At 40.7% G+C, this 18,030-nt stretch overlaps 1 protein-coding gene across 2 annotated transcripts; it reads right to left on the reverse strand.

Annotated features, from left to right (window-relative positions):
* On the reverse strand, window positions 1–16,519 carry rab3c (RAB3C, member RAS oncogene family). 2 transcript variants are annotated; one of them, XM_074637679.1, is made up of 5 exons: window positions 16,380–16,519; window positions 14,497–14,721; window positions 10,581–10,699; window positions 4,313–4,437; window positions 1–3,210 (listed from the first exon to the last, which is right to left on the reverse strand). In XM_074637679.1, exons 1-5 carry the CDS (start codon window positions 16,395–16,397, stop codon window positions 3,020–3,022), a joined length of 678 nt encoding a protein of 225 aa, XP_074493780.1. In that variant the 5' UTR covers window positions 16,398–16,519; the 3' UTR covers window positions 1–3,019. The 2 variants fall into 2 exon arrangements, with proteins under 2 accessions (XP_074493780.1, XP_074493781.1); XM_074637680.1 differs by lacking the exon at window positions 16,380–16,519 and adding an exon at window positions 15,787–16,023.
* Window positions 16,520–18,030: the final 1,511 nt, after the last annotated feature.

Genomic DNA, 18,030 nt, shown 5'->3' on the forward strand with positions numbered 1-18,030 from the left:
TGATAGAATTAGATTTATTTCCTATAATCTCAAAAACATACTTCTTACTTTGCTTGCACTCTGAGAAACAAATAGATTCAACTATTATGTAAAGTCACACTGCTCTAAAAGGAGATTTGACCAGAGTGACTGTTTGGGCAACTATTCCTCCATTAAATGAATCTTGACTGGAGATCAATACAATAATTTATTTCATGGGTACTAGCATAAAATCATAATATCACACACATACACAGATGCACACACGCACGAAGCACGTGTACACACATATGCGCAGGGTCTTTGAACTAGTTTACGTGTATCCTTTTTCTTGGAATTACAACAGTATGGCATATGGCATGGACTAAGTTATCTCCCTGACTATCTTTCACAATAACACTGCATTTTGACATGATAATACAAGATCAACCAACACCCAACAGTTAGCAGGAACAGCATAGAGTACGTGGATACATTTGTACAAAAGGTATACACAAACAATACACTATAGTACGTAATTTGTCTGTTCAATATGGCAGCTACACACACACACACACACACACACACGCACACACACACACACACACACACACCAAGTCACACATTCAGTTACTGAATGAAGCACACTCTCACTCTTTTACTTTAGTTTCATTCTGACCAAACTGCCACTCACACACCGCAGTTATAGTCGTTGTACTCGAGGACAGGAGAAACTATGTACAGGGTTTCATTCATAAAATATTGCACTTATTGGCCCATTGCATCTCACAGCAAGTGCTGTGACAATGCTTCTAAATCTGTAACACAGAGTGATATATATACACTATCTTATTATATAAATCTACATAGATAAGTCAGGACTGGCTTCATGCAATTTTCTGGATTTTTTATTCAACTATGCAACAAACAACTGACGATGCTAAAGGAATTGTTTTGGCACAAATGTTTTTTTCTATGAGTTGCAGAACTGAGAAGCTTTCTGGATTTTAAAATAAGCTACAACTTTTATACTATATGGCAGTGGTTCCCAACCTTTTTCCTGAAGGGATCCCTTTTCTATCATTGACTAAAGTGATGACCCATGACTAAGTGTTTATGGATATTTCATATTATATTCAATGCATAACAGTAACAGTACAAAACAACACAAATAGTGGACGCAATAACTGCAGGAGGTTTGTGTAAACTAGCGAATTGGATGAATTTTAAGCAGATTATTTCCTGTGAATATTGCATCAGAGATGAGTTTTCCTGTTATTTCTAGGAACGTTTTTTACAATCATACATGATTAGGCTTCTTCCCCCTGACGCTTGGCCATTGTTCTGTTAGCACTTCGGTTGTTTAACAAGTTTATATCTTAAATAATATTCCAAACTTAAAAAATAGCAATTTCATTTAGTTTTCTTCACAGAAATGAATGAAATGCTGAGATATAGGCCAACTGTATATATTTTTTAAAAGGTTGTCTTAAGCTGAGTTCCCACCAAGAAGTTCCTGGTAGTTTTAGTTCCGGTGTTACACCGAAATCTGTGACCACCGAAATCTGTGACCGCAGAGAGCCAGAAACACATGAGGTCACCATTTCTGATGGCTGTCGTCAGAAAATGTTTTTTAATAATTTAGTTTAGTTTGTTTTCTGTCACGTATTTGCCTCATTTATTACACAGGTACAGAGGGGTTACATTTTCTGATGACAGCCGTCAAAGATTGTCTCTCTGCGGTCACAGATTTCGGTGCAACACCGGGACTACTTTTCAGGGAAAGTCAAGAAGGCCTCGCGACCCCGAGTGAAGCTTTGGTAACCCCTCGTGGGGGTCGCGACCCCCAGTTTGGGAATCAGTGCCATATAGACTTAAGTCATCATTAGACCACTACACTGCTGTATAAGCTTCCCATTCTACACTACTGTATATCTATTATGTTTTCTAAGCAATCTCAATTTCAGGAGGGATTTAATTTTATAGCACAAACATTTTAGCATGCTGAATTAAAGAATATTTTTTATATATATGGCTGTTTATTCCATGCCAGAGCTGATCGGTTGTTGTATATCATACTGTGACGTGTCAGTGTGAGATTCTTATTAAATGAAATGCTGGATCATTGCTATCATATGGAGTTTAGGTTCTATCTTTAGATAAAACAGCACATATGACTGACTTTTTGGCAGCATGCTCATCGCATCAAACTATAAAGGGTCATCTTAGAGGCTAAGCACATAGAAATAGTTGCTTTTTAAGATTTACAGATATACTTATCAGAGAAATCACACATCTACAGACAGCAAAAACGTGGAATAGTACTCACATCAACATTATACATACTGGATTCATTCCGAAAGTAAGCATGACAGAGGAACTTACAGAGGCCGAGTTGGAGATGCTAAAAGGCCACTTTTTTATCCAAGGTAGATGATTTTTTTAGATGACTAAGATGCTCTCATTTGTGACTCACTCTCATGCAAACTCACACACACACTTACTGGAACGTACAGTCACACACTCACTACACAAAAGAAAGCCGCTACATCCTATAGTGCACTAAATCAGAGATTTGGCATCTTTAGGAGACAAAATAATCCTATAAAAGGAAAATACATACTTTACAAAAAATAAAAATTAAAGCACTCACTGACTCTATCCCTCATTTTATAATTATTCTAGGTCTTAAAGATTTTTAAAGGTCTTAAGGATTAACTGTACATCATGACTACGGACTAGTTCCAGCCTTATCAAACATACTCGGCTTATGACCGTACTAACTAGCTGAGGAATGAGAATATGGCGTCTCTATATTTTAGATATCCTGTAATGTTACACATTTTACAATAGCCATTTGTCTGGTTATTTGCTCTTGATATAAGGTGATAAAGTTGAGAGATAATACGACGGCATCTTGTAATTCTACTACTAAACAGGGTTTGAGCTGTAGTCCAGAGAAAGCAGCACTAGCAGGAGTGAAAAGGGAGAACAAAACTCTGCACACTCTACCACCTGACAGGACCTGCGCTGCCCTCCCTTTGCTTCCCGACATCAGTCACTAACAGTTGCATCCAGGCTGCTGGAGGGGCGGAGCGCTGTCTGTGAGTTTGGCAGTGGGAGCTCCCGTGGTGGCGGCCGGATCTGTGTCCAAGCTCTCGGACATCTTGTCGCAAATTAGGTCGACGAGGCGTTCAAAGGTCTGCTTCACGTTGACGTTGTCCTTGGCGCTGGTCTCGAAGAATTCAAAACCTTGGGAAGAGGGAGAGGAAGTAACATGAGAACAGGAAGAGACAGACAGGGCTGACTAAAGCTAAGTTCACACTACACAACTTTCAAAGTTGTCAGATCGCAGTACAGTTCACACTACACAACTTGCTGTCTTGTAATCGGGAGTCTTAAAGTCGTTGTGGTTTTCACACTACATGACTGACCGGAGACATGGGGTCACACACTACGAGAACTTTCTCAGGGAGGAATCCCGGATGAGGTCGCCAAACTACGTTTTGGCTGTCTACTCTCATTGGCTTTAGCTCGTCAGATCCAGATATTTAGTATGCTAGATATCTGGAATGTGTCTGCGAGTGTCGGCGAGCCTCTCTGCTGACGTCTTTGAGCAGCTCATACATGACGCTCGAGCGCCGATGTGCGAGCGCCGATGTGCCTCTGATCTGGGGCTTTTGTCAGGGGGCTCCAAAACTGTCGGGGAGCGGAGTATCATGGCTAAAGTTGTGTAGTGTGAACTATCTAAAATACAATGATCATATGATAAATATCAATTATTTAATTTTTAGGAAAAGCTTTGACAGTCATTATGTCTCCGCGCCGGTGACAGCCATGGCCGGAGGTTTTATGTTTTGGGGTTTTCCCTCCGTTCGGAACATTCTCGTGAAAGCGATATCTCAGGAACACTTTGAGAGAATTTCTTCAAATTTGGCACAAACATCCGCATGGACTCAAGGATGAACTGATCAAGGTCACTGTGACCTCACAAAACATATTTTTGGCCTTAAATCAAGAATTCATATGCTAATTATGACAATTTTACAGAAATATCTAACAGGATAAAATGATGAAGTGATGACATTTTGGACAGACATGGATGTAAACTACAACTTGACTGGTTGCCGGAGGCATACAATCGTGAGGCGGTAATTCTAATTGTTGCTGCTGTTGGTTGAAAACAAAGTTTCTTCTATGTAGCAGTTCTGATAGTATCCCAAAAGGCAACAAAAGTACTGGAAAGTAAAAAAAAAAGGCCAAGAACGTCATGCTTTTATGTCGCGATAACAATGTTATGATGATACAACCCAATCTAAATAACATAAGGGGTGATTGTTGCTCCCAGACTTACCCAACTGTTCTGCCAGCAGCCTGCCGCTGTCCACTGAGACCACTCTCTCCTCTTCCATATCACACTTATTTCCAGCCAGCACCACCTGTGCATTATCCCACGAGTATGTCTTTATCTGGGTTGACCTGTTTGTAATCAGAAACAATTATTTATTTTAAGCATCATGGTCAAATAAATGTTATTGCTGCGTTGTCAGGATTGATTTTGTGCCACTTGTTATCGGACATTCATCCCGAAAGATGGCAGAGCGAAGGACATGACGTAAAGATCGTTCGCCATTTGGACCGGTCATGAACAGCGATTACATCACTTTGCGTTTGGCATCATGTAATATTTGAGTCACTGATAGCAGCAGTGAGAAAGTGGGTCAACTGCCGGTCTGTGCTGAAAATATGTAATCACTATTACTCAGATGTAGGTTATCACTTGGTATTTTCTAGCTATTTGTCATTGGTTTTTGTCATACCTCTTCATTTACATTTATATTTCAACTTTTTTATTTGCTTTTGCAAAGTGAACATAAAGACCAAGGCACATGAGTATGCAGCATGCACAGACATTCACACAATTGCAAAGTAAGTGTAAATCAATAATACTAATTAGGGCTGTCAATTGATTAAAATATTTAATAGCAATTAATTGCATGATGGTACATAGTTAATCACGATTAATAGCACATTTTTTATCTGTTCAAAATATACCTTAAAGAGAGATTTGTCAAGTATTTAATACTCTTATCAACATGGGAGTTGACAAATATGCTTGCTTTATGCAAATGTATGTATATATTCCTAATTTTTTTAGTTTCATAGAAGACCAATATCTTCACTTTAGCTTTAAAACTGAGCCCGCTACAACCTAAAAATCACAAGTTGCGTATTAAGAAATTAATGGCGTTAAAACAAATTTGCGTCAATGCATTATTATTGCCTTAACTCTGACAGCCCTAATACTAATATTAAAATCAATGACAGCAGCAACAACACAGAAAAACTAGAGAACAAACAAAAAAATAAAATATAAAATAAAATTATACAAAAATATATATATAAATAAGTACATTTGATAAATAATAACAATAAAAAATAATAGAGATTGTTCCTTTAGATTTTTTCTTTGGTTCCTGCTAACTTCTGATTGGTAAACTATTATTTGTACGTGCTACAAACAGCCTGCTGGACATTGTAGCTACACGGGGCATTAATTAAGCCAGGAAATTGATTTACATCCCAGATAGGACAAATAGGCACTGCCTGTATCATATACACTGTATGCATGTATGTATTACTGTATGACATAACTTGCATTGTGAGCCATGTCAAATATTCCTGTCTGCGTGATAACAATGACGCTCACATTTACAGGAAATTTACTGTGAACCCGAGAGGTGCTTGTACCGTTCTAACCTTCAAACACATTTTTGGAGAAGGCATTTAGGGAACAAATATCTCCTGTGGTGTTGCAGTCTGACTGAAAGTAGGGCAGCGAAAACACCACAGGCTGAAAACAGTAGAGAAAGAGCCAGTAAGAAAGAGATGAAGAAACAACGAGTCAGAGAGAGAGAGAGAGAGAGAGAGAGCAGCATGATGTTGGCACTCCTCCTCTCTCTCTGTCCAGTTCTGACTTGCTGTAGCGGTTCAGATGTGGGTCACTTTGAAGCCAACTGCTGATAATGTTCACTGAGAGAAAAACATTTATGTTTGTATCAAGTCTAACAGAGCTTCATATGCAAGCTATAAAAGGTCTGTATTTACCAGTTAGCCTCTGGAGAACAGAGGACATATGGAAAATGGAAAATAAATGCTTTGAGATGGTTGCTGTAATAAAATAGTATATTTGTGTATAGCATAATCCATTTGCATGATTTCTTGCATTTTGCATGAAGTCCTACATTAGATGTCAGCCTTACAATATTTTGTCTCTGTCACAGGCAGGAAATGAGCACGTCACCAGCTTAACTCAGCCACAGTCGGGGAAGGAGCCGTTGTCATGGCAACCTCTTTTTTTTTTTTCCTACAACCTTGTCACAAGGAACAAGGGAAAGAGAAAGTGGAATTAAAGCCTGTGGCAAAGGCAAAAAAAGAAGAATACTCTGGTTATATGAAGGATAGAAGAGAGAGCCTCTTCACTTGTATAGCTGGTGTCTAGTATACGTATACGCTCGCAGGTAACTCGCTGCCAGTGACACACTTGGCTCCAGTAATTAAGATACCCATCACAGACGGTGCTCAGACTGCAGTATCCATCAAAGTGTCAGACAGGCCTTAAAAGAATAATAGGTGTGTCTGGCGCCGACCTCTCTTAACAAGGAAGCCCTGTTTTTGTTAATGACTGGAAATCTATTTCCATACAAATCAGGCTGATAACGTGGAGCATTTTAACACAGTTCATGCTAAAAATAGTGCAGCATCCCAGTTTAAACATCACATCCAAAATTAAATATGTGCTCATTTTAAATGCAGCTGCTTTAACCATGCTTCTTAATGCAGCTGTCAAGTGCTGCTAGCTAAGTGATGAGGAACAAGTAGACACTGGCCTTAATACTGATTGTCATAGTCCTACTATGTGTGCAAGCCACGTGGCATGCAGGTCAAGTGTCATCTGCAAAAATAGCATCGTCTACAATAGTGCCTTAAGGCTTACCTAGCATGAGAACCAAGGGCCTCATGAAACATGAGCTTAAAAAAATTATATTATATATTTGCGCCATGAACAATATTGGGCCAGGGAATTCACAGAGGTTTCTGGTGCATAGCTACGATGATCAGTGCACTCAGTCCTGGCCAGAGGAAAGCAATTAACCGGGCATTTGGTTTTCATGGGCCAAACGTCAGGCAATCAGACATTTTTGGGGATTTTTTTAATGCAACAACAGATTCATGTTGAATAGTTCAATATTATGTAGGTTTATATCTTAAAAGACTACCATGAAATGATATGTGCATGTACTATAGGCCTATATTTTAATGATGATACTTAAAATTTGGTTCAGTCAATATGAATTTATGGCGACCCGATAGTGCAGCTTATTATTTATAAGAAAAGTATGCTAAAGTCGTGTAGTCTCACCCCACTATTAAACCTTAGAGTTCATACACAAACAGTTTGAGGCCTAAATCAGTTGTTACTGTAAGTCACTAACCCTGTCACGATGTCGCTGCTTTAGTGACGGCGCTGTCACTGACAGTTGCATGATCAGCACCGTGGACAGCACTACATATCGAACAAGCAAGACTACAGCGTGAAGCTCAGGGGACATTTTATTCTACTCTCTCACAAATCTATTACTCGATATTAACACTGAAGAAGACCCAATATTTTTAACCACCTAAAAGCTGGAAGACAATTCAAGAAAACAACTTACACAAAAATGATACGAATAATATGATTGTGGCCTACTTATTTACACCTACCAGGAGAAAGCACTTCTACTGTATAGCCGGTTTTATACCAGGTTTTATACCAGGTCTTTGCTTGTGATGTTTGCAGGTTTTTAATTGAAAAGGCCGATCTTATTGTGTTGCCGCTGTGCACACTTGGCTGATAACCTAGCTTTGTCTTGACTTATTGTTGAAGTATTGTCTTAAATAATTTTCCTATTCTGTTTACTGATTTTACTCCATTTACTATTTGTCGCTGTCCACTAACGGGGGGTTCTGAATTAATGTTGCCGTATTGTGATGGGAGTTAAGGGCTTCCAAAATGTCCGTAGCCCAAAGCCCCAGGGTCTAAAGTAATATTAAAGGTGCTCAATAAGTAATTCAGAGCATTTCTTTTGCCTCCACACGGCTCTCAACATGGCGATGGCTGAGCCGGTGGCGTGCAGCTAACGATGCCAACAGCGCTAACAGTGTAAACGACAGCAACAGTACTGACAGAGCTAACAGTTAGCTAACAGTTGGCTCTGTCAGCACTGTTGCCGTCGTTTGCACTGCTGACGGAGCTAACAGTGTTAACCTGGGGGGAACTGGAGAATGGGAGCTACGCTTACGCGCTGACGCCTTTTTATCCGCTGTAACCGCCGTATGAGAGCAGTGCAGAGTGGCGGCTGTGAGCAAGCCAGTGGGGCACGCTCACATGCACAAGCACTAAGAGGCACGCACGGCCAGCCTGGCTTTGTCAACAAAGCACAGAAAAGCTCTGATTACAGCACACACAGAGGGTGGGGGGCGACTTCGTTCTCTACTCAGGTAGACATTACTCTTCAATATCTTTACATAGCAAATAGTTGTTTGCTGCTATATTCATGCTCTGGATATTGTAGAGAACCATCTCTATAACAAGTCTATTTGAGTCATATCGCCATTTCCTTACAGCTGAAACAGTAACATCATGAGAATATTACTACGATGATTCAGAAATCTTTCCTCTCAAAAAAAAAAGCTCATTCTGTGCTCCCAAAATCTCCTTGGGCTGGCAGACAGAGATAACCACAGGACAGCAGGGTGTAAATAAAATGGAAAATTACAGTTTATCACCACAACAGCTGTGGAGAGTCGGGGTGTAAGGAGAAACATCAGCAATATTTACAAATCAAAATGCACATTTATCTCTGACTGGCAGTGCTGAGATTCCTCCGTGTTTCACCAAAGCTTCTTACTGTAGCTGTTGTGCTGCACTGTTTGTGCTGATGACAACATGCTAGTTTCTAGAGCAAGAATTCTAACCCATAAACCTGGTTTCTGCAGCCAATCGGACGTTGCCTTTCAAGTCCTGTTTTAGACATGAATGCATCATCATAAATCACTGACATTTGGGCTTGGCTCAGAGTTGGTCCTCAGCCTGCAGACGCTCGTGTGACTCATGAATGGATGAGAGCCATGACCTTGACAAGTTTCCCCTAGATCGCCAAGCCTGACAAAGATGCACGCATGTATACTACATAACAAGACTGCCACATATCAGAGAGAGGGAAACGTACTGTAGCTGTTAGATCGGGAGGGTAAACTGTTTGCAGATTTGTCTTGTAAAAAGGAAAAACCATGTACAAAGCTGAGCGTGCAGGATATTAAATGACTGCATTATAGCGACAAACAGGAAGTCCTTTTGTTGTGATGATCTGATGCTCATAACATTACAATATTTATTTATTTACCCAGAATCCCCATTATTTGCTACCACTACTCTTCCTGGGATCCGTAGAAAAACACTACATCACAATTTAAAAACAAATATGTAATTAAAATCCAAAGCAAAAAAAGGGAACAAAAGAAAAACAAACAAATTTCAACAAAAACAATTAAATTAGGGCTGCCAAAGTTAATGTGATAACGCGTTGACGCAAATTTGTTTTAACACCACTAATTTCTTTAACACATTAATGCAATCGATCTTTCAGAGGTTGTTGCGGCCTCAGTTTTAAAGCAAGAGTGAAGATACTGGTATCATGTGAAACTATCAAACCTAAGGAATATATTAGCACCAACCATGTCATACTAGCTTGTCACCAAGGAGGTTAGATAATGTTCCAAACTTAAGTTACATTTTGTGAGGAAAAACTGGAATGGCCATTTTCAAAGAGATTTTTTGACCTCTGACCTCAAGATATGTGAATGAAAATGGGTTCTATGGGTACCCACGAGTCTCCCCTTTACAGACATGCCCACTTTATGATAATCACATGCAGTTTTGAGCTAGTCATAGTCACACTGACAGCTGTTGTTGCCTGTTGGGCTTGAGTTTGCCATGTTATAATTTGAGTATTTTGTGTGATTACTTTTAACCCCGATTAAATATTTTAATCCTTTGACAGCCCTAAAATAAATAAATCAACAACAATAAAACTACCAATGACAATTATAACAAAGTAACCAAAAGTCAAAAAGGGATTAAAAAAATGAAAAAACAAGCACACTACTAGAAACAATAAATCAACAACAATAAAACTGCTAATTACAATAATACAAACAAATGACAAGTAAAAAATTTCACAAAAAACAAAAGAAAAACCAGCAAACTACAAAAAAATGCTAAACAATCAAAATACTAATGGCAATAACAACAAGGAACCACACCATAAAAACATTCAATACAGCTCAAAAACAACAGCGCAGCGCCATTAAGAAACAGCGTATATAGTTGCAAAAATAAACCAAGAAAATGTCTCATTAATGATCATATAGTCAGATATTATGTCTCAAAAAGTGTTGTTTATGGAGAGGGGCTGGTGTTCTGTGCCAGACAGTTTGACATAATATTTCCCTAATATAACCATGAGAGATGACATCTACATACAAAAATGGTCAAAATCAGACCAACATCGACTCACCAGTCCTGCACGGCGCCGAAGGACTCCTCGTTGGTGATGTCGTACATTAGGATGAAGCCCATGGCCCCGCGGTAGTAAGCAGTGGTGATGGTCCTGTAGCGCTCCTGGCCTGCTGTGTCCTACACACAGACAACATGATTTAGCACTGATGTAAGCCAGCTGACTGATATTAACAGTGTCAGGCTCAGCAACACTGACATGACCCTGCACAGCACACATACAGGCAAATGAGAAGCCATGTACATAATTAATCTGCAGCTATTTATACATACTGACGGATTCATCTGAGCACAATTTAGGATCTACATTTTTACATTTACTTATGGCTACATTTGCTGTGTTTGTGATGTGGAAGTAATCATTATGCGAACCGCTACAATGGCTTTGCATTGATAAGATGACAAAAACAGCGATTCAGTTTTGGCTGATGTGATTGATTCTTTCCTGTCCTCGATAAAATGTGAAACACTCGGCGGTGCAGTATTCACAGCGTGCATTTCTTAGAGATTTCAACATTGGGAAACTGCTTGCTGTTCGTGATAAGGCTGAACAAATTGCTCAAAGGCAAAGCAAGCGAGTGATTACACAGCATTCGAGGAGTAGTACATTGTACACACAGATTGCCCTGGAAACAAGCGCCCACTGCAGCCTTTGCTACAAGATGTCAATGAAAATGCTAATGGCTCCCCAACACAGACAGATGAAGCTCTTCTCTAGTGAGTGTGTCCATGAGGGAAGGAAGAGAAATGAGAGCTCAGGAAAATTTGTTGTCTTATTATACGTTACATAACGAATCCCAATGATGTCCCTCCTGTTTCTACTGTTTCTACTGTATGTTTACTGCCCTGTTGTTCCACCCACAACAAATGTGTTTTGCAGGCTTCTGTGAATCATGATGGAGCACTTCTGGCTGCTCCACTTGGCTCTGGTTAAGCAGAAGCTTGACAGGCAGCACTGCGTTGTATTTGCCAGTGTGGCTTTGCTTTCTGTCAGTCTGCACATGGCTGCAACAGTGTGCCTGTTATAGCCAGAGGACAGCTCTGACCTTCACTCCACAGAGACAGAGCTCACAGCACACACACACACCACAGCTAGGACCTTTTGTCGGTTTACAATAACATCAAAGATGCATGTGAATGTCAGCAGCTAGTGTGTGTTGCATAGATAGTTTGTGGAGTGAACAACATAAAAGAACGAAGGATATGTTTCATTGATTTCTTTTTACTCTTACTGTGGATGTACCAAGTCATGATACATTATGTACAAGTTATCTAAATGTTGTGTAAACCTCTTTCCTCTTAGGCTTAGACATTTCAGTATCCTATTGATTCTTGTCCTAGTGCTATATAATGACCTTTGCATTTCCAGGCTATTTCAGTGAGGCGGTTCTCAGTTAAAACGGCCGAGCAGGACAAGAAAAAAAATGCTGAGTCCCGTGAATTGGAGCTCCTTCGCCTGTAGTCTGCAGCTCGCCAGAAATCAATCCAAGAAGCTGACTGCCTCAAGTGGAGAGAGGCAGCGAGCGGAGGCCGACACACGCCTTAACTCCTCTTCATTCACTAAAGTGGGTTTCAGTTTTTCACAAGGTTCATCTTGGCAAAGCTCGGGCGATGCGCTTCTCTCACTTCAGCCTAATACGACAACAGGGACGTCTGTGATGCATTTTGACGCTTTTATCTCTCAGCAGATTAATGGTGCGACGGCCACAATGACACCTGCCAACAGCTATCACCTTAAACGGCCACTTACTGTAAGTCTCAGCTCTCTTTTGAGTGCAATTTAAAAAGACAGTCCAATTAATTGGATGCAAGGTTTTTTTTTTAATCTCTGAATATGCTTGTCTTTGCTAATGATGAAAACACATTATCTCGATTAGCCAGTCATCTGACTGTTCAAATCTAGTTTCACATCCTGCCAGAGAGCTTCTTCTTTGTCTCTTTATCTGATTAGCAAACACCAAATGTCAGGGGGTGGCTAATTGCTGCAAAAGACACCTGTTATGACAAAAGAGAGCAAAACCTCTGAAGGAGAGTTGCCATTTGGTGAAGCACACAAAATAAATAGAGAGAAAGAGAGGAACTCTCACATATCTATCCCCTCAGAGGTATTACAAGACAATCTGCTTCAATAGCTCAGATGAACTCCTAATTAAACAGCCGCAGACATTCTTCAGTTTCCCACACATTCAGATGAAGGTGTTGCTTCTGTGTTCCTCCCCGCTGTGTGCCAAACTAACACTTACTAGTCTCCTGTCAGTAATGTTGAGACTTCCATCTGTCTCCATGCTTACATGGTGGCGTGTTAAACCAGGAAAACACAATACAGCCTCTCCTGAAGCTTTCTGCAATTAATTAAACATTTAGCTGATGTGCCAGATGTTTTTAAGGTCCACAAATATGTAACATTTCAGGGGATCTATTAGCAGAAATGGAATATAATATTCATAACTGTGTTCATTAGTGTATAATCACCCAGAACTAAGAATTGTTGTGTTTTCGTTAGCTTAGAATGAGTCCTTCATATCTACAAAGGGAGCAGGTCCTCTTCATGGAGTCCGCCATGTTGCTCCGCCATGTTTCTACAGTAGCCCAGAACGGACAAACCAAACACTGGCTCTAGAGAGAGCCTTTCACGTTTTTACGTTACCTGAAGGCCACCGTAGTTCTCCAACACGCTTGTGAAACTGCGGTAATGTGAGCCACAGATTGCAAAACTGTGGTACCGCCAGCCGCCGCCTGACTTCCGTTGCTCCTAAAGTAGTGTTATTATGGTAATGATGGCCTCTGAGCGGTGTTACCACCGTTTGGCACTCAGCGGCTCACATTGTCGCAGTCTTGGAAAGGAGGAATGAACGGAGGGACACTCGGTTGCCATCTGCAACCACACCACTAGATGTAGCCAAATCCTACACACTACCTGTAAGACTAAGAATTAAAAAACGAAATTCATACACTTATAAAATGGCTTAGTTAAATGGTGAAAAATATCACTTTATGAGTGAAATTGTCCTTTTTGTGTAAACTGATGTTTTAAAAGATTGCTTGCGATGACATCAAAGTCCTTTATTAATGTTTATATACCTATCAATACCAAATAGGATTAGCTTCAAATATAGAATCTATACTTTGACTGAAGTAACATAATGCAAACAACAAGAATGAAAAGGGGAAGCGTGTCCAAGCATATCAAGCAAGCATGATCTGTCCTGACTAAAATTGAATTAATGAATAGGTGATCCTGTGTGTGTGTGTGTGTGCAGGACTTTGTTTTTCTACAGCCAGGCATAGAGCCATCAAGTCACAACCTGTCACAGGCCTTGAAACATATTGATCTGCAGAGAAAGATATGGCCAGGGGTCAGGAGAGAGGGAGCTTTGGGCAGAGATTGACATCCTTTTACAGACAGGAGTCACTCTGCGTGAGCACAAAGCCGGAGAGAAGCGAGGGGGCAGGGCATCTCTGAAGAGCCCCTGCCCCCTTAGAGCTCAGGTACAGTAGTCCTCCAGGAGACCTTGAAGGACAACACAGAGCAGATTCCCTCCACACATTGTTTCTGATTTAACTGAATTAAATGGAAATGTGTGCATGGTTGGCATGACAGAAGAAACTGTGATATGAAAGGAAAACCACAGTTACGGCTTGTTGTACTTTGCTGCTTTGTATAGAAATCTGTTTTCTTCAAATTCTGTATAGAGTTTGGCTTCTAAAATAGAAGGATTAATAAGGAAATAGCAGGCTCTTCAAGTGTACAGCAAATAAGTAAGCAATCATCTTGTGTTGACCAGCAGGATAAGCAGAAATAGCGTATCTTTGATCACTATATACCGCTGGTTTCATCTGGTTTGGTCAGAAATCAAACATTTTGTGACTCACCACCACTAAATGTTTAATGCCTGGATGGTTTTAATATTTCATACCCAGATCTGCAGTTTGATCCTCTTGTCGTTCTTGTACACCGTCTTTACTTTGAAGTCGATGCCCACCGTGCTGACGAAGGCCGAGGTGAAGGCGTCGTCGGCGTAGCGGAACAGGAAGGACGTCTTGCCCACGCTGCTGTTGCCGATGATCAGCAGCTTGAACATGTAGTCAAAGTTTTGGTCCCCTCCCTCCCCCTTCCCTTTCACATCCTGAGTGGCAGCCATCTGCAAAGACACAAAAAAACAAAAGAGATGCTGAAAAGAATTCATTAAGAGCTTCACCTTGAAGCTTTTTAGAGCTGTGACGCACAGAAGAAGAACCTGATTATCTGTTTTTTTCAGTTTACTCTATAGATGTTAAGTCCTGTATACGAGCTGATGGCTGTACAGACCACAGATCAGAGGTGACAGAAGGCTGTGTCAGGCAAACCAGCAGGACCAGCACAGCAAGCTGTTGTATTGATGAGTATTAGATAACCAGGGATTTAAACAGCTGACTTTGCCTTCTCTAAAGCCATCCTTTTAATGAAACTAAAGGATTATTATAATTACCGTTAAAGAGCTCATAAATACAATTAAGATGCAGTACATTTTAATTCACTTGGCAAAATACACTTATATTGTATTGGGGGAAAAACAAGAGTACATCCCAGTTTAAATTTGACTATTAACAGTTTGGATTTTACATTTGAAAAGCTTTTCTACTAGAAATACAATAAAAAAATTCACCAGCCATTACACATTCTTCTATATTAAAACCATATTATAGCCAATACACGTTATCTTTCACCATCTATACCGAGCATGTATCTCCATGCAAACCTGTCAGCAGTCAACGACCCTAAGAGGACATGAATACTATACGAGCAGGATGTCAGGAGCACAGTCATCTTTGCTCTCCAAGGTGAATGTTTTTGACAAAGCCACTGCGCTTCTATGCCAAACAATATGGTCAGCCGAGCTCTCCTCCTTGTTAGAGCCAGTTATAAAAGATGCCGGACCTCCATCCTGCACATCCTGCACCGGGTTTCTGCTCGCTTCCGTGTAGAAAGAAGAAAAAAAACACCACCGAGGCAGTATTTTGCAAGGACACCGCTTTCAAAATCTCAGTGCAATGCTGCACAATAAAACCAGCTATCATCTGATATAGGGAACATTTGAGATGCATGCCAGCTAATGCTAATCGAGCAAATTCTGGGTACAGGAGGTCATTTTTATGTATTAATGAAATTCTTCCACATAAAACTATTAATAAATACAAAACGCGTTGAGGACATTGTGTGAACCAACCTGTTTTGAAGGCCTCGGCTCTATCTGGGTCTGCTGCCCCTGATCTGCAGAATACCGTGTTTTTCTATTAGTGTCTAATGCAGGCGTATTTCTCTCTCTCTCTCTCTCTCTCTCTCTCTCTGTCTCTCTCTCTCTCGCTCGCTCTCTCAGTTTCAGCACCTGGGAGCTGTCCTCTCTTACTGTGGCACGCGCCCCTGCTCTGTACTGAGAGCTGCTCGCGTGAGATGAGCACGAGCAGAAAGGAAAGGAAAGTGCGTGTCATGCGTTATCTTTGACGTCACCGAGAGAGGGGTCAACAGGGTGGGAGTTGTAGTTTTTGCGCAAAAGGCGGAGAAAAGCGGCGTCAAAAGTGGAGATTGCTGGACTACATTACCCAGCATGCATGCAGCGTCACACATCCGTCAGCAGCTGATTTACAGTGAAAAAGCTTTTTAGTTCATTCTTTATTAAAGCGTCAGGCATCGCATACAGACGCTCCCATCATGCAAAGAGAAAGACTACAATAAAACCTATTCAGCCTCTCACAGGTCCATCTGTATGATTCAATGAAGCTCTCTCTCCATATAGCTTTATAATAAAATCATGCATCTTACCTTCCCATACAAGTCCATTTTGCGTCTGTTTTTTTATTCCCTCCAGTAGCCAGCCCTATAATGAACTCCCAGCTGGACAGTATTTTTTTTTTTTTCCATAGAGCTAATATAATGGCCTCTCGTTTTGCGTCACTCTGGTCGGTCTTGTTGCTCCCTCCCATGCAGCTCCGCTTCACAAAACAAGCGGCTGAGCAAATAAGAGCTGATGAATATTATTATTGTGGGCCTTTCAATGGGAGCAAGTGAGGCGGAAGTGGAAAACAAAAAAGGGCATCTTTACAATTGTAATCACACCGGCCCTCTTTTATAGGCTCATTGCAACACCTGCACTACTTAATTTGCAGCAACCTTGAGGCCACTTTCCTTAAATGATAAAAAGCAATTTTGTTTTGTGAATGATGAATGTAAGATGGTTAAATTAAAGTGGCATTAGGCAGTATATTTTTTTGCATCATTGGGGAAAAATTCCATAATAACCTTTCAGAATATTGTAATTCAAGTGTTCTGAGAGAAAACTAGACTTCTGCACCTCCTCATGGCTCTGTTTTCAGGCTTTAAAAAGTCTAGCCCATGACGGGAGACTTTGGCCAATCACAGGTCAGTTCAGAGAGAGAGAGAGCGTTCCTATTGGCTGTTCATTTAATGGGGGCAGCTGTCAATCACTTGCAAATTCCTACCAAACGGTCAAACTAGGCAGCGCTGATCATATACAAATCAATATTGTGTTACTGTAATGCCTATTTCTCACCTCAAATGTTTTCTAGAAACATCTTGTAGTGTACTGTTTAGCTGTAAAATGAGAAGGTTTGCTCCAGCTGGTGGGCGGTGCTTGGCGTTTCCTCAGCAGATCTCAACATGGCTGCCGGGTCACAAACCTTCTCATTTTACAGCTAAACAATACACTACAAGATGATTCTGAAAACATTTTAGGCGAGAAATACGCATTACAGTAACAGAATATTGATTCATATTTGATCAGAGCTGCCTAGTTTGACCGTTTGATCGGAGTTTGCGAGTGATTGACAGCTGCTCAGAGACAGCAGACTCCAGCTCGGCTCTGATTGGTTGTTTTCCTCTGGTCTGTGGAATCTTGCAGATGCCAGTAGGAGCACCGGAGGACACAGAGGCACATGATTTTTTTTTCATATTATCGGTCTCACGGACCGTTTTATAGAAATCACTTTTTTTTAATCATATTTGCTCCATTTCTGCAGCTTTAATCAAATCACTTGATAATGTATCACACCATTTTTTTAAATTCACATGCATTTTCATCACCTCCATTTCTATCAATTCATTTTTATGTCACCTCCACCCCTCCTAAAACTGTACCACTGTCACAAAGAGGTGATGACCGATTATTCTTCTGTGAGCGTCTGCAGTCTTTAAATAACCATCTCCTATTACTCAGCTCACACCTGCAGCCGACACTGCTTATAATAGTCCACCACAGTCACACAGACACAACAAACAGACATTACATAAGCGTGGACTACAACTCGAATACAGATCCCAGTGGCTCTAGCTGTCAGGAGTCTTGTATCGGCCAGTGAGCAGACATTTGATAGGTTGTGTATGAAGTTATAGGGCGGGATGAGTTGCTTTGGCTGGAAGGTCTGTGTGTGTGCTGGCTGCTCATTGGCTGGAGGCT

The sequence above is a fragment of the Sebastes fasciatus genome, chromosome 6 (assembly GCF_043250625.1).
Source record: "Sebastes fasciatus isolate fSebFas1 chromosome 6, fSebFas1.pri, whole genome shotgun sequence".
In the NCBI taxonomy this organism is placed as follows: Eukaryota; Metazoa; Chordata; class Actinopteri; order Perciformes; family Sebastidae; genus Sebastes; species Sebastes fasciatus.